Source organism: Papio anubis, chromosome 16, assembly GCF_008728515.1.
Source record: "Papio anubis isolate 15944 chromosome 16, Panubis1.0, whole genome shotgun sequence".
Taxonomy (NCBI): domain Eukaryota; kingdom Metazoa; phylum Chordata; class Mammalia; order Primates; family Cercopithecidae; genus Papio; species Papio anubis.
Genome location: NC_044991.1, coordinates 49,002,134 through 49,030,028, shown reverse-complemented (window position 1 = coordinate 49,030,028; position 27,895 = coordinate 49,002,134). Strand labels below are relative to the sequence as shown.

General features: G+C 39.0%; 1 protein-coding gene across 19 annotated transcripts in view; it reads left to right on the top strand.

Moving 5' to 3' along the window:
• PLCB4 (phospholipase C beta 4) overlaps window positions 1–27,895 on the top strand; it is a 419,746-nt gene that overhangs the window by 294,445 nt on the left and 97,406 nt on the right. For all 19 annotated transcript variants that reach the window (XM_021921227.1, XM_021921224.1, XM_021921225.1 and 16 more), the window contains 8 exons: window positions 1,119–1,198; window positions 3,729–3,782; window positions 11,718–11,799; window positions 12,807–12,907; window positions 13,566–13,623; window positions 20,527–20,635; window positions 24,685–24,895; window positions 26,346–26,439. In XM_021921227.1, coding sequence (XP_021776919.1) covers window positions 1,119–1,198; window positions 3,729–3,782; window positions 11,718–11,799; window positions 12,807–12,907; window positions 13,566–13,623; window positions 20,527–20,635; window positions 24,685–24,895; window positions 26,346–26,439 — 789 coding nt within the window. The remainder of the gene's footprint in view (window positions 1–1,118; window positions 1,199–3,728; window positions 3,783–11,717; window positions 11,800–12,806; window positions 12,908–13,565; window positions 13,624–20,526; window positions 20,636–24,684; window positions 24,896–26,345; window positions 26,440–27,895) is intronic.

Below are 27,895 nucleotides of genomic sequence, written 5' to 3'. Positions count from 1 at the left end.
GGCACTCCCCAGTGAGATGAACCCAGTACCTCAGTTGAAAATGCCGAAATCACCGGTCTTCTGTGTCGCTGGCACTGGGAGTTGAAGACTGGAGCTGCTCCTATTCAGCCATCTTGCTCCGCCTCCGAACTTTATTAAATTTAAATAGCCATATGTGGCTAGTGGATACCATACTAGACAGTGCAGATAGAGTTTACATCTATATTACTGTCTATTCCAAGATATTTTCCCTTCCTCTGCACTAAGCCATAAATCTAAGCAGTCAGGCTGTAAACCTAAGAAGGTAAGGAATCAGCTTATGTGTGGGCCACAGTTCTATTTAACCCACAATATCAATTTGCTACGAAGTGTTTTGCCAAGGGTGTGATTCTTTTATGGCATTCATTGGCATCAGTTTTTGGACCCAAGGGCAGATTTGGCCTTAATTCATGGGCTAAGCTTTTCTAGTAAATGCCCTTTTAGAGACCCAAATTCCTCTACTGCCATGCACAATCTCCCTTCACTTGTCCTTGTAAATCCATGGAGTGATGGTATGAACTACAAGTGAGGTCCAAGGCCTTATACAGAAATTATGTGAACACATCACTGTTTGCTCTGATCACCCTGGCAATCAAAGAACATTTTACTTTTTAAGGCTTTGCTGGAAAACACAGTCAGGTAAGATATGTAACAAACTCTTAGACTGAAAGGATCACACAATAAAATTGATGAAACCCTATGCATTTATCCTCTAAAATAAAAATAGTTAAATATGTCATTATGTATTGTATAATGCTGGTTGGAAATAACTAAGATTGTCAGCAACTGAAAAAGGGCTTATATTTAAACAAGCCGCAAATGGAAAGCTTCACAAGTCAATCAGTGGGCAGCATTCCTTTGTGGCAGCCCAGAGTTTAATGGCACAATAGATGGCACATTTGTCTTCATGGAAAGAATGAAAGCTGTTTATTAAAGAATAAAATATGAGCAGGCAAAATATAGATGACTGTGCAACAGGAAAGGGACAAAAGAAGAGTTTGTGTTTTTATTACACAAAATGGATACAATCTATCCAATAAAAACGACTCTATTTAACTCCAGCAGATTTGCTCACCAAGAATATTTTTTTTCTCTTTCAGCAATGGGTAGAAGGCCTGAGATCAATCATACACAACTTCAGGGCCAACAATGTCAGTCCAATGACGTGCCTCAAGAAACAGTGAGTGTTGTTAGCATTACTCTTTCTTCTTGGCAGTTATCAAACAAACGGTCAGATGAAGAGATGAAGGCTAGGTGGTTCCTTCCTCCTCAGGCAAATTCCTACTTGCCTTTCCCTCCATGCTTCTGACCTTGGAGTTGGCCAACACACATCGGTACTCTTCATACCACCTAGAAGGGTATGCATGATAAACCCACAGCCCAAAACCTATATGAAAAGAATAGTTGATGGCCAAAGGACACTGGAACCTGAGTCACTCTGTATCCTGTCAGTTGTGGGTACTGGCTTTTGTGTCCCCAGACTGAGTTTTCTGACAGACAGCTCTGCCCATGTCTGGGGCCATCGCTGAGTGCTGGGATAATTCAATCCTCTGCTGCATAAAACTGAGAAATGAGGAGTGTGGCCAAGAGAAGCACTTGCCAACACACCCATGCTAGAGTGAAAAAGAAGCCTCAGCCCCAAGTGCCGTGCTCCCTGTTTAGCACACAATCAGGAATTCAAAGATACCTCTGATTTTTTTTCTGTAGGATTCAGTCATTTAAAGATTTGATCAAGGATCCAATGGTGATTTCCAAATTTATTGTTTCCATGAAAGAAGGAATTACTCCAGCTTACAGTCTCTGAAATCCAGAGGAGTACTACAGTGGTAGATTTAAATCCTACCCAAGTTAACCTTTCAAGGTGACATGAAAATCACCCACAAAGGAATCCTAGCCAAAGTCAAATGTCAGCCAGTTTGAAAAGCAGTGATCCATGAAGGTGGGGGCCATCTGCCTTCACAGGGCCGTTGGCAGGCAGCTGTGAGGTGCCAAGAGTAACCATGTCGAGAAATTGCAGGGATAAGCCTGCATCTCTCAAAATTATGCCCGAGCACCAAGAGTGTGATTCATCATACTCACTTGGCAATGGGCCAAGAGGTTAGTCCTAAAGGTACTGTCATGTCTTATCTTCTGGTCATTTTAGCAGGTGCTTACAGGTATAGTCTCTAGGCTATAAATCCGAGCTTCACCATGGCAAATTCTTAGACTTGTTCCTCACTGTCCCCATCAAAATTACCATGCAGATGAAATTGGAAAGTATTATTTATTCAGTACTACTTACCTTAATTGTTATGGTACCCCTCCAATTTTCTTTCATCCTCTTAGTGGAGGAAAGTTATTTCGTCTTATATATTTCTATTTGTTGTGCAGCTGCTTCTCCTTTTCCTCTGCAGTTGCCCTGGCATGTGTTTTTAAAGAGAAACCCAGTGGATATTCTGATGTTATGACTTCAGGCACTGATAGTCCTAAAAGGTCAAAAACTTTTAGAAGGCTTACTTATACCTGAGTGACACAAATATCTGTAGCTGACATGAAATCTGGCAACATCCTGCCCAGATCCCTTTATGAAGCTGGTGTTCACCCAGCCATCATCTGCCATGGGGATGGGCTCACCAAGGGCTCAGACCTGTGCACTTCTTCAGAGCATTGCCCTCTGCTGAAGGGGAGCTCCCATTCCTGGAAGATTATACTCTTCCCTCCTCTGGCGGGAAGTCCACAGCCAATGATGAGCTGCAATGGAGTACAGTAGGCCATCCCTCTTACTGCCAAATCTGGCACAAATCACATGAGAGTTCACTCACAATCTCACGTGAGTTCAAGCTAAATCAAACTCCATCTGAGACCACAACTTTGCTTAACTCTTTTTTCTGCCCAATCTTCTTCGCTTACTCCCTTCATCCCTAAAACATCCCCTTATTAAAGTAGTTAGTGGTGCGTCTATGAAACTTAAGACAGAAACTTTACCACATCATCATGTTCTGCAGATTGTTAGCACATTTTGATTGGAAACAGTGAGAATGGGAGTCATTAGCAAAGAAGAGTCCTAGCTCCAAAGTACAGATAAAGGTTCTGAGTCTCCCCAAAGCCTGGGGAAAGCAAGGAATTGTTCACCATCAATTTGAGTTGATGAACTAGTCTTACCACTGGAAATTAAGGAGGCACCCATGTGATCAGTACTTGGCAGCACTAGGAGCTGGGAGTGATGAGTTCTCTTGAGTCCTCAAGACAAGGCTGGCTGGTGTCACTGTGCAGTTGCATTTCCCACCACTTTAATATATTATTACAGAGCAATAATCGAGCAGACCAATTGCAAATAAGTACAAACGATGCGTTTTGCTCATTGCAAGCATGCAGTCATCTCATTTAGCTAGGGTTGCCAGATAAAATAGAGGACACTTAGTTAAATATCAATTTTAGATAAGAAACAAATTATACTTTAGTATAAGTATATCCTATGGAATATTTGAAATATACTTACAGTAAAAAAAAAAAAAAAAACTGTTGTTTTTCTGAAATTCAAGTTTAACTGAGAGCTCTGTATATTTATGTGCTAAATCTGACAACCCTAAATTCATCTCATAGTACATAATTGTCTGATTTTCAGAACCAATGTTCTTGATTTGAATGAACTTTGTTTTAAAGTTCTTAACAGAATTGAAGCTGTTCACCCTAAGAAACATTAAGGCAGTGTTATTGCTATTGTTTTGCAGCTGGATGAAATTGGCATTTATGACCAACACAAATGGTAAAATTCCAGTTAGGAGGTAAGTAATCATTCCTATCTGCTGTCCATGCCCTGGATCAACCCTTGTGATCCCAAACCAAAGAGAGAACCCTTCACAAGTATTTATGTGTTAAATGCTTTAAAGATATTTCTGGAATCTTAGTTTCAATTGCTTTGACAAATGCTATATTCAGTTGGTAAAAATCATTTACGGAAGTAAAGCTGCATTTTTTTTTTTTTTTTTTGTCAAAATAGGTGGCAAAAGAGGTACTTTGACAACTTAAAAAACATCAGAAAATGTAGCACTTTTTTTGTTTTGTTTTTTTGTTTTGTTTTGTTTTGTTTTTTTGAGATGGAGTCTCGCTCTGTTGCCCAGGCTGGAGTGCAGTGGCGGGATCTCTGCTCACTACACGCTTCGCCTCCGGGTTCACGCCATTCTCCTGCCTCAGCCTCCCAAGTAGCTGGGACTACAGGCGCCTGCCATCACGCTTGGCTAATTGTTTTTGTATTTTTAGTAGAGGTGGGGTTTCACCATGTTAGCCAGGATGGTCTTGATCTCCTGACTTCATGATCCACCCGCCTTGTTACAGGTGTGAGCCACTGCACCCGGCCAGCACTATTTTTTAAAATCTGCAAATAAGTGGGTTTTTAGGATTTATGTTTCTTTTGCTTATTTGCCCTGAGCAAGTGTTAGCTAAACTTAAAGATTATATTGTGCACCTACTGTGGAAGGGTGTGGACCATGTCTTGAGAATTGTGATGCCTCTGAACAGAGCATTTTCATTCTGGGCTTTGCTGCTCATCTGGTGCTCAGGGTAGATAGGGCTCCTCCTCTGGCTTCGTGCTGCCTACTCTCTATGTGTACTGTAACTGACACCACACACTCTGTGGAGCTGTCCTTTCCACTTTTGCCCTGACGCAGGTAACAGTGACAAAGAATAAAAAGACTTGGGGCTGGGTGCGGTGGCTCACGCCTGTAATCCCAGCAGGATTTGGGAGGCCAAGGTGGGTGGATCACGAGGTCAGGAGATCAAGACCATCCTAGCTAACACAGTGAAACCCGTCTCTACTAAAAATACAAAAAAAAAAAAAAAAAAAATTAGCCGGGGTTGGTGGTGGGCGCCTATACTCCCAGGTACTTGAGAGGCTGAGGCAGGAGAAGGGCGTGAACCCAGGAGGCAGAGCTTGCAGTGAGCCGAGATCCTGCCACTGCATTCCAGCCTGAGTGACAGAGCAAGACTCCATCTCAATAAATAAATAAATAAATAAATAAATAAATAAATAAATAGGCTTGGGTGGAATCAAGAATAAAGAAAACATGGACAGGATACGTGCTCCACATGTGTTCTTTGATACTTAGGTAGACAGATTTCACCCTCTGAGAATTCCCCATGCATCCCTCTTTTCTGCTTCCCACGTCCTTCCAGAGGTTAGGGTTTACACATGGTCTCTGGGTGCAGTTGGAAACTCTTTCGACAGCAGTGATGGGAATTCTTTACCACTCTCTAGTACCTTTGTGGTTGGTGTTTGTTTTAAGCATTCATGGAAATTCCAGAAGTTGGGCTGGGTCCCAGGGCATCTGCTGTTCACATGAAGACAGGCGTGTATCTGGATTCATGAACCTAAGCCCATGACCAGAATCAAACATGGGTTCCCCAGATACCAACTCTATCTTCCAGGATTCTCCAGACTCAGGTTTATGTTCACTTCTCTGGACACCACTTTAAGAAATAAACAAATCGACAAATAGTAACAAACAAAACCCAGAACTACTAGATGGAATCCTGTCTTAGAATTGATCTTTCTTTCAGAGATGACCAGGTCACCAAGTGCACAGCATCTGTGTGGATGCACGGAGCAGTGGCATGTGCTGGTGGCTCCTGGCCATTTCTGACTCTCCTTTCCCACCTTCCCTTCTCAGCTGTTTCATTCTGCTCTGCAGCTTCCGTTCTGCATCCCTGTGAGACTGTCTCCATACTCCCTTGACATTACTCTTTTCCTATTTAACAGAATTGTCCCAGAAGTCGTCGTTTTTCTCAGTCTTGTGTATTAAACAATCACGACCTAAAGTATCCATGTGACCACTTAAATATCGAGAAAATGTAAAGCATAGAAGTCATGAAGAAGACCTTGGACAATATATTTTTTTAATTTAACCCTTTATTGAGGGCTTACTGAGTCACAGACCTCATGCATTTGTTGTGGTCTTTCCAAATCTATCTGTAGGATTCTCTGCTTTTATTTCATAACTTGCTAGAAGTCAACTTTTTGTCTACTTTAGAAGTTTGAAAAAAGCCCTGTTAGCAGCCTTGACTGATGACTATTGGCAGATACTTTATGCTTATCCTTATTTAAAATCCTTTGCTCAGTTGAGCAATAGCAGAACAATTATTTTAATGTATCCTAGTACCCTACGGCTATTGCATTTTTATTTAAAATCAGACAGCACAAAGCAGTGTGAAGAATAGAAATGTAGGCTGGATGTGTTTTTACATGCCTTACTATCCTGCTTTTTCTTCCAAGATAAGGTTCAGGAAATGGGCAAAGTAGAGACACATAGATTGTGATCAAAGCACTTCTAACCAGCAGTCTTGGTTTCATTTGTATGTATCCTACGAATCAAGTCATTGTCATACAAGCTTTGAAGTCGTTTCTGATTCCACTGATTTTTATCTAACATGTTCACATACAAAATTATTACCACATTTTTGTAGAAATAGCTTAGATATTTTGGTGTCTTCTTTAGCTCTCTTTGACATGGACTCTGTGGTACTTGCCAGTATTAACAGGTGTTTGACACAAGGCAGCTGTGATTTGGGGGCAGTTTGTTAGAGTTGATGGAGAATTGATACCATGCCAAAAAAAAAAAAAAAATCAGATAACTCTATTGGTGAATGAGCTGCCAAGAGTTAGGTGGAAATTGTTGTGAATGTTTTAATGGATATGAAGAGTAAATACTATAAAAACGTTATTTCTTCACTATCATTCTGAAGGTTTTAAAATGGAAACTATTAGTGTACTGTCCATAATATTAAAAGAGATCTGGCTTCAGAGTGATTACATAGCTTGGGAAGGGTTCCTGCTGTTTAGCATTAAACCAAAATTTAATATCCAGGAAGTTGCAGGAATAACACATGAAGAAAATCTCCCTCTTCTCTTGTCTTGCTGTGTACATAACCCATGCAGTCTGCCTTTCTCTCAAATTCACAAATTCACACTCAGTTTATCCTCCCACTCAGACCAAAGTTTTGGAAATAACACTTCTCTTTTGCCACCTTCCCTCCTCCCTCATAACCTGGAGTGGACACCAATGACTAGAAAATTGGGAAATGAATAGCCAGACATTAGTTGTGGGCAGGGGCTGGAAGAGATCCCAAACAAGATGGCTGTGTTAGAGAAGGCTGAGAGCCGCAGGTGCAGTCTTGGAAGCACTCCTATATAATCAGCCCATCCATATCCTGAAGGCCCAGCAGCGCATGAAGAAGATATGATTCTGCTGGGGCAGTTGCCCCATCCTTCACTGAAGAGTTCTCTGTAAATTTCAGAACGTGGTGTTAAAACCATTGTGTAGATTGCAGACCCTGTGCCAGCTAGCAAAGAGTAGGACTCCCTTAGTTTATAGGATCGCTGCTGTTTTAGCCACTTGCAAAGTCCCCTGGAATAGAATTTAACCAGGACTCTAATAGGACTGGACACAACTCAGGGGTGTTTGCTTTTGTAGCATTTCTTTTGGGGAATGGGCGGTGGTTTATTTTGATTCAACAAAAACTCATTGAGTACCAGTTAGCTATGAGGCACTAAGCTTATGTGGACATGGGGCTATCTAGAGATTTGAGTAAATCACATTCCCTTTGTAAATACTCTATGTTCCCATGAAACACAGCCATGATATTATCTCTCCTCTTTCCCCGCTCCATCTCCCTTCCCCTTGAGACATTCTTCTACTTTCTATTTTTCGGCATCTGGCCAAACCCTAGCCAAAGATTCAATTCCTGTGTAGGAAATAGAACCTATTGGTACCCAGGTTCTGTTTCACCGGAAAGGCTCAGGCTCCGTACCCGCTAAATTCATGCCCATGTTGATCAGTTTTCATCTTGTTATGCCAGGCATGTCCAAATCTAACAGAGGCTTCAGTTAGCTGGGATACCTCTGCGATTGCTATGCAGAGATTCTTCTCCTGATAGCAGGTGCCAGATCCTACCAGTCTTACTAGCTAGGTTAACACAAACTTTTTATGAAATAAAAGTCACCCTGAACAGCTACTTTCCCCTAAATTAAAAAGGCGAGAAAATTTTTGTCTTATCCCAATTTAATGTATAAAAATTACATGAACTCTAGAGATGAAAAATATAAACATAGCACCCTCTGTACTAGGAATCTTAACCATTTATTGATGTCACATACATATTCTCTCCCATATTTGTAGATTTGTTAAAGAGAATTCACAGGCCTCCTTATATTTGAATACAACTGTCTCAAGAACTCTTAAAAATGTACTTCTTGAAGTGTTCTTGGACCTGGCATGAAACAATAAAGCTGTGAATGAACACAATTCATTTACCTAAAGCTACTTCTTCTTAGTCTATATCGGGAAGTCCTACTCTGCCACTGGAGTGGTACTTTCTCCCACTCACAAAGATGAACTATCAGCACTCTCATATAGAGCTTGCCTTGTACTTAGCATGGATGGCGGAAAGTACAAAAACGCCAGGCATGAGATGCTGTTAAACATCCTTCTGTGCTCACAGGGGAGGCATTCCAAAGCCAGCCTTCATAGATAGAAGTAAAATTCTATCCTCAAGTCAAGATGGACTTCTGAATGTCAAGTTAAAATTAAATTATCATGGTAACACAATCAGGGAGCGAGTGAAGGCTCCTTGGTGGCTAAGGTATGGGTCAGAGATAAGTTTGGTGTTCCAGGGCATCAAGTCCTCTGCTCAATAGCTTTCATTCTGAGTGGCACCAACACATTTATAATGGAGAGTCTCTCCTACTTTTATCATTACCAGAAAGTGTGTTCATCAAGGTGTTATCTATTCTACTAGTCTTGGTGCTCACTGTTCTAGTTAAAAGGCTATCTAAAAATACTATGTCTTGGGGTATTACCGAGATTTGTTGAAACGTTGGATAATTGTTCCCCTTCCCCCTCACCCAACCCATCATTTTCATAATAAAATCCTTAATCCTTGAGGCAGCTGACGTTTCAGAGGGGCTCAAGGGTGCTTAGCTTGAAAACAAGAACAAAATATGTCTGTTCACACCTATGTCAACTGTGGTTAAGTGTGGGAACCAAGATAAGGAAAACTGAAGGCATGGGTTGAGTTGTAAGGGGCCATCTCCTTTTCCCCAGGCCCAGATATCGTCAACATGAGGGTTTGTTCTAGAGCTGTCTTATCTGTCACATTCCTTTTGCATAAGAAGGTAATTTGGTAGCATCAGAATTTATCATTGTTTTTGTCCAAAAATTTGTATACCAAGCCGGGCGCTGTGGCTCACGCCTGTAATCCTAGCACTTTGGGAGGCTGAGGTGGGTGGATCACCTGAGATCAGGAGTTTGAGACCAGCCTGACCAATATGGTGAAACCCCATCTCTACTAAAAATACGAAAATTACCTGGGTGTGGTGGTGTGCACCTGTAGTCCTGGCTACTCAGGAGGCGGAGGCAGGAGAATTGCTCAAACCTGGGAAGCGGAGATTGCAGTGAGCTGAGATACGCCACTGCACTTCAGCCTGGGTGACAGACTGAGACTCTGTCTCAAAAAATAATCAATTAGGAAAAGAGGAAGTCAAATTGTCCCTGTTTGCAGATGACATGATTGTATATTTAGAAAACCCCATCGTCTCAGCCCAAAATCTCCTTAAGCTGATAAGCAACTTCAGCAAAGTCTCAGGATACAAAATCAATGTGCAAAAATCATAAGCATTCTTATACACCAATAACAGACAAACAGAGAGGCAAATCATGAGTGAACTCCCTTTCACAATTGCTTCAAAGAGAATAAAATACCTAGGAATCCAACTTACAAGGGATTGTAAGGACCTCTTCAAGGAGAACTACAAACCACTGCTCAGTGAAATAAAAGAGGACACAAACAAACGGAAGAACATTCCATGCTCATGGATAGGAAGAATCAATATCGTGAAAACGGCCATACTGCCCAAGGTAATTCATAGATTCAATGCCATCCCCATCAAGCTACCAAGGACTTTCTTCACAGAATAGGAAAAAAACTAAAGTTCATATGGAACCAAAAAAGAGTCCGCATTGCCAAGACAATCCTAAGTCAAAAGAACAAAGCTGGAGGCATCACGCTACCTGACTTCAAACTATACTACAAGGCTACAGTAACCAAAATAGCATGGTACTGGTACCAAAACAGAGATATAGACCAATGGAACAGAACAGAGCCTTCGGAAATAATGCCACACATCTACAACCATCTGATCTTTGACAAACCTGACAAAAACAAAAAATGGGGAAAGGATTCCCTATTTAATAAATGGTGCTGGGAAAACTGGCTAGCCACATGTAGAAAGCTGAAACTGGTTCCCTTCCTTACACCTTATACAAAAATTAATTCAAGATGGATTAAAGACTTAAATGTTAGACCTAAAACCATAAAAACCCTAGAAGAAAACCTAGACAATACCATTCAGAACATAGGCATGGGCAAGGACTTCCTGTCTAAAACACCAAAAGCAATGGCAACAAAAGCCAAAATTGACAAATGGGATCTAATTAAACGAAAGAGCTTCTACACAGCAAAAGAAACTACCATCAGAGTAAACAGGCAACCTACAGAATGGCAGAAAATTTTTGCAATCTACTCATCTGACAAAGGGCTAATATCCAGAACCTACAAAGAACTCAAACAAACTTACAAGAAGAAAACAACCCCATCAAAAAGTGGGCAAAGGATATGAATAGACGCTTCTCAAAAGAAGACATTTATGCAGCCAATAGACACATTAAAAAATGCTCATCATCACTAGCCATCAGAGAAATGCAAATCAAAACCACAATGAGATACCATCTCACACCAGTTAGAATGGTGATCATTAAAAAGTCAGGAAACAACAGATGCTGGAGAGGATATGGAGACATAGGAACACTTTTACACTGTTGGTGGGACTGTAAACTAGTTCAACCATTGTGGAAGACAGTGTGGCGATTCCTCAAGGATCTAGAACTAGAAATACCACTTGACCCAGCCATCTCATTACTGGGTATATACCTAAAGGATTATAAATCATGTTGCTGTAAAGACACATGCACACGCATGTTTATTGTGGCACTATTCACAATAACAAAGACTTGGAACCAACTCAAATGTCCATCAATGATAGACTGGATTAAGAAAATGTGGCACATATACACCATGAAATACTATGCAGCCGTAAAAAAGGATGAGTTCATGTCCTTTGCAGGGACATGGATGAAGCTGGAAACCATCACTCATAGGCGGGAATTGAACAGTGAGAACACTTGGACACAAGGAAGGGGAACATCACACACCGGAGCCTGTCATGGGGTGACAGGAGGGGTAGGGATAGCATTAGGAGATATACCTAATGTAAATGATGAGTTAATGGGTGCAGCACACCAACATGGCACATGTATACATATGTAACAAACCTGCACCTTGTGCACATGTACCCTAGAACTTAAAGTATAATAAAAAAATAAAAAATAAATGTGTGTCCCTCCAGTGCCCCTTGCCCCTTGTTCTCCCAAGCACCAGGGGACCCCGGTCTTAGATTCAAGTTGCATCACTAGCATAACCAGCTCCGGGAACCAGAGGGACACTGGAGGAACTAGTTTGGGAAATGAAAAACATCAGCAAATGAGAAGTAATTTTATTCTCCTTTTCCTTTTACCCTAGTCTCACTGTCCATAGTAGGACCTGGATCTTTGCATCAGAGAAAACATAATGAACAATAACTCTAATGTGTCTTTCTTTCTTTTCTGCCCTAGTATTACTAGAACCTTTGCATCGGGGAAAACAGAAAAGGTGATCTTTCAAGCACTCAAGGAGTTAGGTCTTCCCAGTGGAAAGGTATTCATTAACTTAACAATGTATTTCTAAAACCATTTTGTTTATTTATCTTCTCATATGTAATGAGCTAGATTATTTATATTAAACTGATCTCAATTAGATTTGGAATTATATGTCAGTGACATATAGTACAGTTAATTTTCTTTTCTTTCTTCTTCCTCCCTCTCCCTTTCTCTCTCCCTCCCTCCTTTCCTTCCTCCCTTCCTTCCTTTTGTTTCCTGGGCATTTTAACCTAAATCTCTAAAAATGTAAATAGTTTGCTTCGAATGATTTTTGTTACCTTTCTTAAGAAAAAGAAATGAAGGCCAGCTCGCTGTGTTACACAGTTTATTTTAAAGAAGCTCACCAACACTGCCTCAACCAGGCACAACATTAGCATGAATAAGTAACTAATAAATTCAGTTCTACAAGGTGGTTGTGCAATATTTTGTGAAGCATCTCTCCCCACACCATTTGTATTCATGGCTCTTCAAATTTAAAAAAATTGAAATTAATTTATTGACTTCAAGAAAGATTGAAGCCTGGTACTATTTTAATAAGTCCTATTTGAAATATAAATTTCAGTATGAAAAGTAAAATCTTACATGGTTACCCTAAGCCCCTTCACGTGGTCTTGTGAAAATTCACTAAATAAGCATAATTAAACCTTGGGCTTGATTTATTCAGCATCCCTCAGGCAGACACTTTTCTCCCTCAAGGTGAGTTGGAGGAAATGTTTATATTCATTCTTTGGGGTATTTCCCAGAGCAAGCCCAGCTGTAGCCAGGTGTTCACACACACAGAATCTGGCAGCGTGATAACTAGAAACACTGATGTACACGCACTGTTTTTTAGGGAGATGGCCTGGCAGTGCCTGCAAGTTGGCCTCCGGGCTTCTGTCAGCAGGAATCAGAGATGAAGGCCCTGAGTCCAAGTGGTCTTCACCTTGCTTCATGAACCTTCATAGATTCTCACCCTCCAAGGGAAAAAAGGTTCTGTGATTCATAACATGATTTTGTTCCTTACAGAACGATGAAATTGAGCCCACGGCATTTACTTACGAAAAGTTCTATGAACTGACACAAAAGATTTGTCCTCGGACAGATATAGAAGATCTTTTCAAAAAAATGTAAGTTCCACATATGAGGAAGTGTCATATAAATATTATCACTGTCCTTTTTTATTTTTAAAACGTTTTTGTCCTATTTTAATATAGTATGTTGGTAGTATCTAGGAATATCTAGTCAGGGTTACATTTTTCACCCCATAGTTTATCAGTGTAAAAGTTCACTCTGAGTTTTTGAGAAACTTTTACATACATTAATTGCAGCACCTGGAACTTTTTTTTTGCATTGGCTTTACTAACTACCTACAATTTTAACCTGCTCCTTTAGGTATTAACCCATTATGTGAACTAACTAGATTCAATTTGGAATGTTAATATGTTTTTGAAAAGTTCATTCATTCCAATTATTTCAAATGGATGACTTACATGTTGTTTTTGAAGTAACATCTTCTGAAAATGGTAAAAAAAATAAAAAAATAAAAAAAATAAATTTGCAGACATTTTCTGTGACCTAGTGGGAGTGTTTTCTTTCTTTTGTTGTTGTTGTTGTTGTTGTATTTTTCTCCCCTTATGAACAGTCTCTGGCCATTTTAAGAATTCACCACTACTTCAGGGTTAGAAAATAAGTTTAGAATTATCATCAACAAATGTCAACATGTAAATCGTACCTACTGTAGCATCATATACAAAAACTTACTTTTTCTAATAAATTTCTTTTCAGCAATGGAGACAAAACTGATTATTTAACGGTAGACCAATTAGTGAGCTTTCTAAATGAAGTAAGCTTTTTCATACATTAACTCCATAAAGTCTGTGTGCAGTGGCTTGCCTTCTCTGGTGTCCTCATTGCATGCCTGCATCATATGCCCTTATTCGCTTTGCTTCTGACCTGCTGATCTTTCCATTATGGCTTTACCAGGTGCAAAAATCAGCTGCTGCCCTGTGTGTTCATGTGCTTTCTTCACGTTGGCTTTGCACACCGCTTTTTGTTGGTTTCTGGCTGTTATATGTAGCTCTGGTTCTGTGTGTATGTGTGAATTGTATAATATATTCATTTAAGTAAATGTGTCTTTGTTTTTGCAAGATGATATTTAAGGTACTTTTTTTTCTATTGATCTCATTAAATAGAAAGAGAATGGATTGAGTTTACTAGACTGTAGTTGGATTCTCCATTGCTAACTTTATCTCATACCTTTGCATGGACTGGAAAGCTTTATTTTTGTCTTTTAATGGATTGCATGTAAGAAAAATATGTTGGCTCAAATAGAATATTTTGACAACAAGCAAAACACTTGAGTTCCTGGGTGAAAATATATTGAGTTTTAGGCCAATAGGATTGCAGGTTAAATTTGTACTTTTTCTTTTTATAACAAGCTCAGAGCTAATTTTATAATGTGATTAACTTAACAACCAAAACTGGTTGATAAAATTTGCTTAAGCACAAGAGAAAAACATTTTAGAACAAAAAAAGTTTGCAACTTTTATTACAACTAAAATGAACTACTTTTTTCTTCACACAAGCAAAAAAAGTTTTCCCTTCAGTGAAACCCATCAAGAATCTTGTTAATCCAAAATGGAAAATTCACTTTTTTTTCTAACACGTTAATAAGAGTTTAAGTGAAGGATGGACAATATGCTTTTGTTTCAAAATAATTTAAGTTAATCATTATACCATATAAAGAGAAAATGCCAGAAAAGATGGTATCATGACAGATAAAAGGTATTATCTTAAGAAAAGATAAAAAGGCAGACCTTAATTTGCCACTTCATAGAGACAAATTACATCTTCTTTTCTTTCCTTGTGAAGGTTCAGTGACTTCAAATTTATAAAAGTTGCACTTTAGAAACTATGTTAACTAAAGTGTAAATGCACTGATGCAAGAAAGAGAAAGTCCTACCCCACATATCAGACAGATGCCTCTCAAATAATCCTTCATGTATAATACAGTGTTCATTTTACTTGAAAACATTTCAAGTTTTTCCACTCCACTGGTTTTTCATCATATAAATACAATGTTCATAATCTTTACCCAGATATTATCCACATTCTTATGTCACAGCTGCTCAGAAGTTAAATTGCCTTGTTTTGTTTCTTTAACCCCTTCCCCCTCTTCTGCCTTTTGTTTTTTGGTTTCTTGTTTTGTTTTGTTTTATGTCCCTTGGCTTCTTCATGCACTTTGGTTCATTGATCATCTTAGGGTTGGTGAGGTGAAGAGGGAAGACAGTTTAGTGTAAAGGAGAAAATCTACCACATCTTCAGTTTGCCACTTTCCAAGACAAGGCCTCTTGTGCTCTTTGGGATGAAGCCCTCTATTAAACATTACAGAGACCTTAATGCTGCATTTCACTGTTCAAAGGATGAAACAACTCTGAGGTCCTGACGATACGTGCAGTATTTATAGGCTCTTATCTGATGCATTTCCTTTTGTGCGTTGTTTTTGTTGGTGTTCCCAATAGTCACTCCTGTAATTCTTAGACATAATATTTAATTTTTAAAAAATATCACCATCCATACTTTCTTGTTCTGCCATTCAGATTCTTTCTTAAAGTATTTATTATTTGTCAACCTTTTATCACTCACTATTACAGTAGACAATAGCATTATTTTTTTTAAAATAGTGTTTCCTTCTATTTGATGTCCTATTCACATTAAGGAAGCACCTTAAATTTTGGGGTATGACTGATGGAATCAGTGTGATTCTAGATTTCTTTAGATCATAGAGACTGTAAGACTGCTCAGGAAGGATTTATTTTTAATCCAAGTGTCTACCCTGAATGTCTTCCTTTTCTATCCTAGTGAACTCAACTGGAAGAACTAGACAAAAAACTTGAATGTCTGCTTGAAGAAGGCTTGTCAAACATAGAGAACATTCTACCTGTTCCTTGCACCCCCTCTTTTGAGTCCTACCCTGGACCCTCTTACCTCTCCAAAATCAACAACACCCCTTGGGCAGAACAACTTCAAAAGGAGACAGAGAGAGCTCACTCAAGAAAGAATGGGCATTGGAATGTAAGAGTCTATGACTCCAAAAGTTTAAACCTAAACATTTTCAAAATGCCTTAGCCACATAGTCTCAACAAGCCAGTATCCAACACTGCATTGGAAGCCCCTGTGAAGGTTCCTTGTGAAGGTTCAATGGCTTCAGATTTATAAAGGTTGCACTTTAGAAACTATGTTAACTAAAGTGTAAATGCACTGATGCAAGAAAGAGCAAATACTACCCCACATATCAGACAGATGCCTCTACTTTTAAATCCTTTGAGTACAATACAATGTTTATTTTACTTGAAAACATTTCAAGTTTTTCCAGTCCACTGGTTCATATAATAAGACAAAATAAAAATAAAAATAAAAAATAAGCAAGTCCCATGAACACTGGAAAGGACAGGGTCCTAGTCTCATTTGCAGATGCTAATTGTCTACCCTGATATAAACAATTCAACGGAAAAACTCTTTGAAGTAATTAGAGAGTTCAGCAAGGTAACCAGAGAAACAATGAGCAAAGCAAAAAACCAGGAGACACACATACACTACCATTAACCAGTTAGAATAGATAGTAGGAAAACCTAAATCCCATTTATATTAGCAAAAGACATGCTGGCTCCTACCACCTTCCAACTGGTAAATGCCTTCACTCTTTCTATGAAAGTTTTTATTCATATACTAATGTGTATCTTCAGGGGGCTGCAAGGAGAGGAGAGACTATATATATATAGTCCACTTACTGCTTTGTTCACCCTATAGGGTGACCTCCTCCCTATCTACGCAATCAACACTGACTAGCTTTTCAGTAGTAGCTTTAGACCTGACTCCTCATTGGCTTCTCAGTATCTCCTTGTTCGTTGCTCCCCAAAGTGTGATCCATGGACCAAAAGCATCGGCACCCCTTGGGAGCTTATTAGAAATGCAGAGTCTTGGGTCCCACCAAGACCTCCTGAGTCAGAGTCTGAATTTAACAGGATCTCCAGGTGATTTATCTACAGGTTCAAGTGTGTAAAGCACCATCCTAGTGGATTACTGGATTCCTCCTTGGAATGTTTAGTGTGAGTGAGAAGAATATGAGAGTGAGGTACACCTGTTATTCTCCACTAAGAATTTAGCCATAGGAATCCACCACTCAGAGCTAAAATTTTGCCACATCTATGTCTCTTAGTCTCATCCAATGGACTGAGAGAAATCTTCTTTGCCTATATTATGAAAATAGCAAACTAGAGTCCAGGAGGGATAGCAGAGGCACTTAATGTGAGCTGCCACATGGTGAGACACTACTACTAGCTCAATTGCTTGTATGTGGCAAGACTGGTTAAAATCTCTTGGCTTTGGTTAGTTTTACCTCCCTTTCCCTATTCCTAATGAGAAGCAAAATTGATTTTTAGTTTTACCTTCATTCTCTGTTTGACTTCTTACAAAGATGATAACTAGGGTCCTGTAGAATCGGGAGATGGGTTGAGGGCAGGAGAGAGAGATCAAAATAAGGAAGAGAGGAAAAAGGTCCACAGGAATCAAGAAGTAGCTTTACTTTCTTGTTGCTGGTAATCTTCCCCCTTCCTCACACATATCATAGGATCACAGCAGGGTTCAACCTGACTTTTTTCTTTTTGCAGATGAAAGAATATTTTAAAAGGACCCAGGATCTCTTTCCTTTTACAAGATCTTTATGCTTTAAATGCACAGGCAGAGAGAGAAGGAGGGTATTTAGTCTTATGAATTAGCTTATCCTTGCCAATTATTCCTTCTATATTTAAAAAATATTATTTATGTCAACATTCATCTCTCCCAGTGCTACTTGGATTGAAGCCAGATGAGGCCTCTTCTCAGTACCAGTAAGGACATAATACTGGAGTTCTGTTCATCTCCTCCTTACTTACTTGGACACAGTTCTGTGACCTCTTTTTGGAAGTCATTTAGAATCTCATTTTACAAAGCACTGGATACCATGGGGTGAATAACCTGAGTACCTTGTTTCCCCAAATCCTACCTGAAAACTGTTGGTTCCTCAGAGATGTGAAGCATTCACCTCACTGTGCTTGTGTCTATGTTGAACTCTACCACAGCCTTATTACTGTGAGAGCAGCTGGAAATGATCCTTCTCCTCTTGTTTTTTCATATGAAAATAATAGTTTTCTGACTCTAATGTAAATCTTACATTTGTTTCCTTTCCTTCGGATTACCCAGATTGCTTTATGCTACCTTTTTGAAGCATGAAGGTTTTAGGGAGAGCTGAAGATTGTTGTCTAGTGGAGCAGAAGCAAAGACAAATGCAATTTCACATTGTCTGTGCTTCATGCTTATTTGCTGCAAATGTAATTTTCAGAATATGATACATCCATTTTAGGACTTGGTTTTCCTGGCTTTGGCTTCTCATAGGCAGGATGATCTAATGAATATCATACCCTCTGACTAAATTTTAATAGTGTTTAATTGGGAGGACATCTGAAACACTGAACATTCTTCTATCCTTCTGGGACTTAGGTACTTTTCTTTTTACTGATATGCAAATATGTTAAAATGCCTACCTTTATATGTTAGGTAAAGTGATTCTTATACTTGAGCACATCAGAATTACTCAGAAGTCTTATGAAAAACACAGATTAATGGATTCCACCCCAGAGATCAGTAGATTCAGTAGATCTAGGGAGGGACCTGAGAAGCTGCATTTCTAGCAAGTTGCCAGGTGTTGGTGAGGCTGATGCTATCATCCACAGATTACACCTCAGGTAGTACCTTGTCAGAATACACAAATGCATGTATATTTAGAAATGCACAAAAATGTCTGAGTTTTCTCTCCTTTCCTAATTTTTTCTCTTCTCTCTCCTGTAGCTGAATCCCTTTTTCCTTCATTTTTTAATTCATATGGATTTGCCCCATCATCTCACTGAGTTCAGAATATTTACCAACAAACATATTTTTTTTAAAAAACTTAATTTTAATAAGGAAGAGAAAGTGGCCAACTATGAACGTAACAGTGCTGGGGTCTAAAAAGGACCTTTTTCATCCTGTATTCATCTTCTTCCATGGTATTATTTATGGAGATGTGAGAAGGGATGTGCCTAGAAAGATGGGTTTTTTGTTGTTGTCAGTTTGTTTGTTTTTAAAACAATGCATTCTCACCAGAAGGATGGAGCTCCTTGTTTCCTTGAGTAGTGGGCTCCATTGCATGATGGCATCAATTTCCTGAACAAGGTGTAGCATGCCTTCACTTGCCTGGCATTCCATGGTCCACTTCACAATCCTCTTTCTCTGCATATCCCATAACTTTTGTTCCTGGTGGCCTCAAGGCCTGCTGTTAATATAAGTTTCTGTTCTAGCATATGCGTGAATGTGAGCTGTTGTGAGCCATAATTTTTTAGATTACAACAGAAGCATGCTTCATTGGGATAAGTTGATGAAATTTGATATTGATTCCTTATGAGTTAATGCTCTTAACTCAGTGGGGGAGAAGGGGAACCAGAAAAGGCTGGGCCCCGTATGCATGAGGAAATGACATCCAAGTGCTCTGTTGGCCAAAAGCATTCATTCTGTGTATAGCTCACTTTTCCAATGCCCATTCCAAAACAAATAGGGAAGGGAAATCCATATGAACTTTTAACAGTTACTTTTTAAATAACTTTCCAACAATGTTTTTCAGTCTGTGCATATATTTGGGTAAAGAGTTGTCACCAAGGTCCTCTTTATTGACCAGGTTTTGCTCACATCTGCTTATCTGTCATTATTCCATTGAAGTTTGCTTTATTTATTCATGTATTCATTTATTTATATAAGGGATGACCGGGGACACAGTGCTGTCCTCTAATCCTCAGTGAACAGAAAGGAAGTTTATTGGACCCACTGCCTACACACACACACACACAATTGGAGCTGAGTCAGTTAGTAAACTAGATTTTTCATCATTGCCATGAAGTTAGGATGACATCACTGCAGGGACAGCATTGCTCCTGGTGCCTCATGTCATAGCAGGAGCTCCTTAGGTGTCGATTTGAAAACAGTAATGTCACCAACCTCTTAAGTCCTGTAATCATTCATGGACCCTCTGCCCAGAGAATTCTATATTGTTTATAGCTTGTAAATATGCTTGTGCTGATTAATTTTCATCATTGCAATTGGTTCATTTTGAAAAAAATAGTTACTCAAGAAAATGAAATTTGTTGAGGGCCCAAGAAATCATGGATTGACGTAGAAAGCTGTTATGAAAATGAGATAATGTTTGCCTGTGTAACATTAGGATTTTTCTTGTTACTACTTCTGGGGTTTTGGAGGGGCACTTAAATTAGTATATTACCTATTTATTTGAACTATTTTTGGGGGTTGGTGTTTGCTTTTTTAAAATATTTTGACCTCACATTTTATAGACATTTATGCCAAATGCCTTCCCTGTTGTGTGGGAACTGGAAGACAGTACAATTGACATGCACACTGTATTACGTGTCCTTCAACTTTTGAAGGGGAAAAATGTATTCTCTCTCTCTCTCTAGTTCAGGGAGACTAACCCAAAGTACTCCCAAATCTGGACTTTTTGAAGTGTATTTTAAGGAGAAAGGCAGGAAGGCAGTGAAGTCCTATCTTTGTAATTATAAATATGATAGTCTAGATATACTTTGTTTTATAAATTATAAACTTAGTAATGTCTAATGCCTCAAGGCCAAGAAATAGCAACCTAAATGGAGTTATTTTCTTATCATAGCATCAACGAGATCCTCGATTGAATGAAATTTTATTTCCATTTTATGATGCCAAAAGGGCAATGCAGATCATTGAGATGTATGAACCTGATGAAGATTTGAAGAAAAAAGGTAATAAACATGAAAAAGGACTTTTTTTCTTTAAAACAAGAAAATATGCAACTTTTAAAGCCTTGATTTCTTTAAAGATATCTGTAACTGCTTTGGAACTCCCTAGAGCCATGGATTGATGACTGATTTTTTTTTTCTACTCTTAAGTTCATATATATTTTAGCTTTCATCAGAATTAGCCCATGTTGACTGAAGTATATTGTGAAATTTATTGTATTATTAAATATATTATAGTGCTATTTCCCCATGTACTTTCTTATATTAGATTATGGTATTGCATATTGCTTGAAATATTAAAACAACCAATACAGTCTCTACTTGCAATCTTTGAAAATAATTTCTGTCATATAAAAACTTACATGTCTTCTTTTTCTCCCTTTTGTTTTGCCAAGCCAAATAAATTTAATATGTGATTTGATATGCCCTCTCACTGCTCATTTAACCTCTGGTATGAAAGATAAATACAATTAATATGAAGTTAAATAGGAATCGCCTTAGCTAATTGCTGGTGTTTCTGGACCTTGGCCCCTTTCAAAGAAACTTTGGAAACAAAGGGTTGTTCTCTCAAATATTTGTCAAAGGAAAGGCATGGGGAGAAATTTTAAAATCAGTCCCATAGCAGTGAGAAATGCCTGCAGAACATGGGAGTGAGAGCTGGGGGTACCTGAGCTAGAGCCTTTGGTCTTATGTCTCAGTGGAGAATTTAAAGAGATGAAAGTTCAAGTTCCATCTGTCCCATATGTCCATGAATCTCAAGGCCTCAGTTTCCTCCTTTTTAGAATATATATTTTTCTTTATATCTAATGCCAGTGAGTGTGGCTGAATGGTCTATATGTTATCTGGATCCTCTTTATAGATATGCCTGGCCCTCTGCACTGCATGATTTCACCCCTGATATTTTTCCAAGCCCAGTAGTTTTCTGTTTGGTTGTAGTTGTGCATTTACACTTTCTGCTATGGCTGAAGATACCTGTTTTGCAAGAACGCTTCATTCCTTCCCTCTCTGTCAATATTCTGAATGCCGTAATTTATTTCACGTTGCTTATGATTACAGCAAAGGGTGGTACAACTTGGTAGAAAATCTAACACTTTATAGTGGCAGGAGGTGATATGATTCTTGTCACTTCCCTGTGACCTTGAGCTAGGAACTAGCCTCCTGGGGCCTCATTTTCCCTTCTTGTAAGGTGGTGGGCATCATGCAGTAATTTGGCTAGTGTTTCCCTTCCCTACCTTCATTCTTTGAAGTTCGTAGAGGGCTGACTGGGTGCCAAGCACTGTGCCAGATGCTAGGAATTCAAAACAATAAGAAATGTCCCCAGCCTTGAAGGCAGTTGCCATCTGTTCAAGGAGAAAGACAAGTGATTCAACAATTCCGTGGCAGTGTGATAAATGTCATGATTGAGGTGTGTCCTTGTTTATTTCCAAATTCATTCTAAGTTTTAAAGGTCTGTGAAGTGACCATTGACACATCAAAAAGGGTAGCTTGACCATTTCACAAGTGATGGAAATTTTAATATCTGTCATTTTCAAGTGTGGGTGAGAATGCAGTACAAAGCCATTCTTACAAACTTCTGGTAAGACCCTACATTGGTACAACCATCTTGGGGAATATTTTGGCAATAGTTTGTAAAGTGAAAAATATGCCTCTTATACAGCCCAGCATTTTCACTGCTAGGTATGTACCCTAGAGAATCTGTCATACATTTCCCAAACTCTGGATGCCAGAGCGGCACAGTTCTCAGATCTCTGCTCCATCTATACTCACTGTGTACCTGAGCTCATCCAAGCCAATGGCTTTACATTTCTTCTATTAAACTCTCCAGTCCTAACCTCCAGCTTACACTACAGACCTGTAGTAGAACTCTCCATTTGGATGCTGAATGGGCATTTCCAATGTATATATACAACATATTTTGATCCTTCCTACCCCTAGATCTGTTCCTTTCGAAGCCTATAAAATAGTACCATTATTTACCCAGTCAAAACCACTGGGCTCATGTTGAACTTGTTTCATTCTTTCACATCATGTCTGGTTCATTTGCAAAACCTGTAAGATCCAGCCTCAAAAGAAATCCTAAATAAATCACTTCTCACCATCTCCAGCATTACCGACTATCCAAGCCTTCATCATTCCTCTCCAAGCAACTCCTTCTCCTTCCTACTCAGTGCCCTACAATTTATGCTCCACACAGCAGCCAGAGTAAATCTTTTAAAACCAAATCTAATCATGTTATTCTACCCTTCGAAACCCTCAAAGGCTTCCCAACACATTTAGAATAAAATCTAAAGCACTTAGTGAGGGCCAAAGTCCAACTAACGTAGCCTTTGGCTCCATCTCCAACCTCATTTCAGGCTACATTTTTCCTTGGTCAATTGCTCTGTCTTGCTGTCATTGAATGATGTTGGCATGTACACACCTGCATCAAGGTCTTTGCACTTGCTGATCCTTCTCCCTGGACTGGTGTTTCCTGGGTGTGTGTGTGACTTGCTCCTCACACATGTACGTGACCTCAGAAGTGCTTTCACTGGCCCATATTTAACACGGCATACTGTCATGCTTTATCACCTTCCTTCCTGCTTTTTCTGTCCTTCTAGTACTTCTTTGACATTATAGTTATTTGTTTACTTATTTGTTTCTGTCACTCATAATATGAGAGTTTCATGAAGGCAGGGCTTACCTGTTTCTTCTATCACTGCATCTATCCTGGTGCCTCTAAAAGTACTTGCTCTTTAGAATGAATGAAGGTACCCAAGGAGAAAGGTATACAAATTTCTACTTTCATGTATAATTAGAAATGACCTAACTATCCATCAACAAAATAATGGATAATAAATTATAATATATTCATATATGGACTTCTGTGCCTTCAGTGAAAAATGAATGAACAAGATCTACTTGTATAACTGGTATATAAAGATAAAAATAGCAAGTTGCAAATGCACACAGTGGGATAGCTTTTATGTAAAATTGAGAACAGCCCAAACTACCTGTTGTTTGGATAAATGCATATGTAGTAAGATTGCAAAACCATTTTTGGGGTAAACACCAAAACTAGGGTAGTAGTTATCTATCTGGTATGGAATGGAATTGAGGTGGGGTATACAGGATGCTTCAGTGGCATCAAGAATTATGTATTGTTTTAAATGTAAATCAAATAATCAAAAATGTAAATCAAATAAGGCAAAATGTTGAAATCTGACCACACTAGTGTAGGTCCATGGCTATTCATTATGCTCTCATCTGAACACTTCTGTAAGCTTGAAATCAGTTCATGACTTGCAAGTTCTTAAATAAAACAAAAAGTTGAAGCTGTCGATGCATCAACCATTTATAAGTTGCGTAAATACTGATTGTGGCTCCTGTAGTTACCACATGGGCTCTACCCCATGTCAGAAAGGTGTGATTGAAATGAAGGGTGCTTTTGGGGCCACGTGTCAATGACCACTGTATACTCTTCTCACCAGTCCCATAACCTGACTTTTAGATAAAATTGAAAACTGAATTATTTAAATTCAGAAGCACCATCATCTCCAAGAAAAATCCCTTTTCCAATTCAGTGAGAACAATAATGTCTTATAATTAATACATTTTCCATTTTTAAAGAGCACCTCTCATATCTATTCCCCTTATTTCCCATTATGATGATCTTGGAAGTCAGATAGGGCCAGTCTTTTTCCCCAATTGACAAAAGAAGGAGCTGAGACCCAGGAGCCAAAGGAGTGAGTAGCAAGAGCAGAACTTGATACAGGTCCCGTGGACCCCTGGTCACCATACCTCCCCAGTGCTGTGTTTCTGAACTTGGGGGACCATGTACCTCTGCCATCATGGATGTAAAAGCAAAATGCCACCTGTGTGTGGAATTCATTATGTTACTTATAATGTGCAACTCTCTTATTTCATTCAAGTTCTGACAGATGAAGGTTCTTGGGAAAGAGACTATGAAGAAGTTTTTACCCTTATAATTTAAGCTGCCTCAACTTCCACGAATAAAACATGAGATGTGCATCTTCAGAGCTACAAGTGCTACTAAGATGTTCTTTTTCCCCTAGGCCTTATATCAAGTGATGGGTTTTGCAGATATCTGATGTCAGATGAAAACGCCCCAGTCTTCCTAGATCGTTTAGAACTTTACCAAGAAATGGACCATCCTCTGGCTCACTACTTCATCAGTTCTTCCCATAACACTTATCTGACTGGCAGACAGTTCGGCGGGAAGTCTTCGGTAGAAATGTACAGACAGGTTCTCCTGGCTGGTTGCAGGTGAGGAACTAAGATGGCAATTTGTTTTTTGTGTGTGATGCCCTTTAGTTTAATTTACTTTTCTCTGAAAAATAGGAAATAGTAATCAGGATGAAAAGGACATTTGTTTATTCCCTTTAATGGATTATCATGGTCATTTAACCTTGAGAAAAGGGCAATATCTCTTCCAGAAAAACCACTGGGCTCATGTTGAACTTGTTTTATTCTTTCACATCATGTCTGGTTCATTTGCAAAACCTGTAAGATCCAGCCTCATAAGATCTACAGTCATCCAAAAGACTTTACTGTAAAAAGACTTTTCTTTACTGTAAATTTAAAATATGCCCCCAAAACCACAAAAAAGAAAACATGCATATTGTAAGAAGTCATGTTGAGTTTTCTGTTGATTATAGGTATTTGTTATTAGCGCCATGCTCTAACCAATTGAGCTAACTGGCCATTGATTATAGGCATTTGTAAATTAGCTTTATTTGATGTAAAATTTAAAAATTTAGTTTTCTGAGAATAGAAATTATTGAAAATAGTTTTTGTTTTATAGAAACTGACAAATATTTCAGGTTTAAAATATGGCAAAAATAATGAAAGTGAAACATAAGAAATGTAGTTACATTATGATTTTTTTTCTTGGTTATCAATTAAATAATATTCTCTTTTAACTCACTATTTTTTTGGATATGGAAATACGTTGAAAGAAATTAACTGTGTTACTACTTCCATTTGCATACTTCCTCTGAATACTTGAGTATGAATCACTAAACATTTTCTGGAATGGCCAAAGTAACATCATCCAGCCTATCAAAATTAAAAGTAATTTTGATGTTATCAAAAATCCAGCCCACATTCATATTTCCCCAGTTGTCCCCAACCAAATTGTCTTTTTTTTTTTTTTTTTTTTTTAAATTGAGGCAGAGTCTTACTTTGTTGCCCAGGCTGGAGTGCAGTGGCGTGATGTCGGCTCACTGGAACCTCCCCTCCTGGGTTCAAGAAATTCTCATGCCTCAGCCTCCCAGGTAGCTGGGATTATAGCCTCCCAAGTAGCCATCACACCTGGCTAATTTTTGTATTTTTAGTAGAGATAGGGTTTTGCCGTGTTGGCCAGGCTGGTCTCCAACTCCTGACCTCAAGTGATCCGCCCGCCTCGGCCTCACCACGCCTGGCCCCCAAATTGTCCCTTATTGCAGCTTTGTCACAAGTAGGATTTCATCCAGAACCATGATGCTTGTTATATTTCTTAAGTCTCTTAATCTCACTCAGACAATCTCTTTTTGATAATACCAACCAGATGAGGAGTATAATGTAGTTTTTACCTGTATATGCCATGAAATAATCAGGTTACTTATTCAATTTTCTGTTCTGTAAGAAAACAACTTATTTTTATGTCTTTCTTTTAATTTATATACACACTATTTTATTGTAAAGTTTCAATATTGTAACTTCACTATGTCCCTAGATGTGTTGAACTTGACTGCTGGGATGGAAAAGGTGAAGACCAAGAACCAATAATAACTCATGGAAAAGCAATGTGTACAGATATCCTTTTTAAGGTAACTTTTAAAATAATTACACAGACTTTTCCAAACTCTGTAAAAATGCAGGAAATAGGGAGATGGAGAAGAGAAAACAAATGATTCATTTTCTCAAGCATTGTACCTTCATATTGTCTTCTTTCAGTCTTGAGGAAAAAGTCAAGACAAAGATCTTTTCCACTGAATGTCCCCTTCATGATACTTTTCCTGCTTTCAAATGGTGACTGTGTTATGTAACAAGGTTTCTCTGGCAGAGTTTACCTAGTTTTACTTACCTTAAAAACAGTGTCTCCTTTTGTTATGTACTTATTTGCTTATTTACTTTGCATTATTCCTAAAGGACTTCAAGGTGGCAGAAAAAAATAAATAGAATACAGGAATAAAATAGACGGTAAATAGGGCCTATACAAATAGGACAGGCTGGGTGTGGTGGCTCACGCCTGTAATCCCAGCACTTTGGGAAGCTGAGGTGGGCAGATCACCTGAGGTCGGGAGTTGGAGACCAGCCTGACCAACATGGAGAAACCCTGTCTCTAACAAAAATGCAAAATTAGCCAGTCATGGTGATGCATGTCTGTAATCCCAGCTACTCGGGAGGCTGAGGCAAGAGAATCGCTTGAACCTGAGAGGTGGAGGTTGCAGTGAGCCAAGATTGCACCGTTGCATTCTAGCCTGGGCAACAAGAGCGAAACTCCATCTCAATAAATAAATAAAATAATAAGAGAATAAGATAATGAGGTTAGACAAATCAAAAGAATGAAATTCTGTGGTTGGCGAATGTCAGCTACAGCTGTCTGTCAGTTTGGTGTAACTCAGGATAGATATTACAACACCAGGAGCAGCAGTTCTCAACTCCACCTACATGTGAAACAGCACCATGGGTATTTTCAACAACACAGGTGCCACTGGGCATGGTGGCTCACGCCTGTAATCTCACCACTTTGGGTGGTGGAGGCAGGTGGATCACTTGACATCAGGAGTTTGAGATCAGCCTGGCCAACATGGTAAAACCCAGTCTCTACTAAAAATACAAAAATTAGCTGGTGTGGTGGCGAGCACCTGTAATCCCAGCTGAGGCGGAGGCAGGAGAATTGCTTGAACCCGGGAGGCGGAGGTTGCAGTGAGCCCAGATCATGCCATTGCTCTCCAGCCTCAGCAACAGAGAGAGACTCTATCTCAAAACACACACACACACACACACACACACACACACACAGATGTCTAGATGCTATGCATAGTATTTCTCTTAGCCAAGATGTTGGAGAGTTTTGACCAGCAATGAATTCAAGATAATATTTCCTGATATGTACCAAGAGTATATTCAAGTGGGAAGCCATGAATCTGCACAGCCAGGAAGAATAACTAAATGACTACCATAAGGAATGCCTCAATAAAATATTTCAAGATTATCTAACCTCGGGCCTTATCATGTCAAATGGATTTGCCTAGATAACTATTGTGAAATATTTTTCTG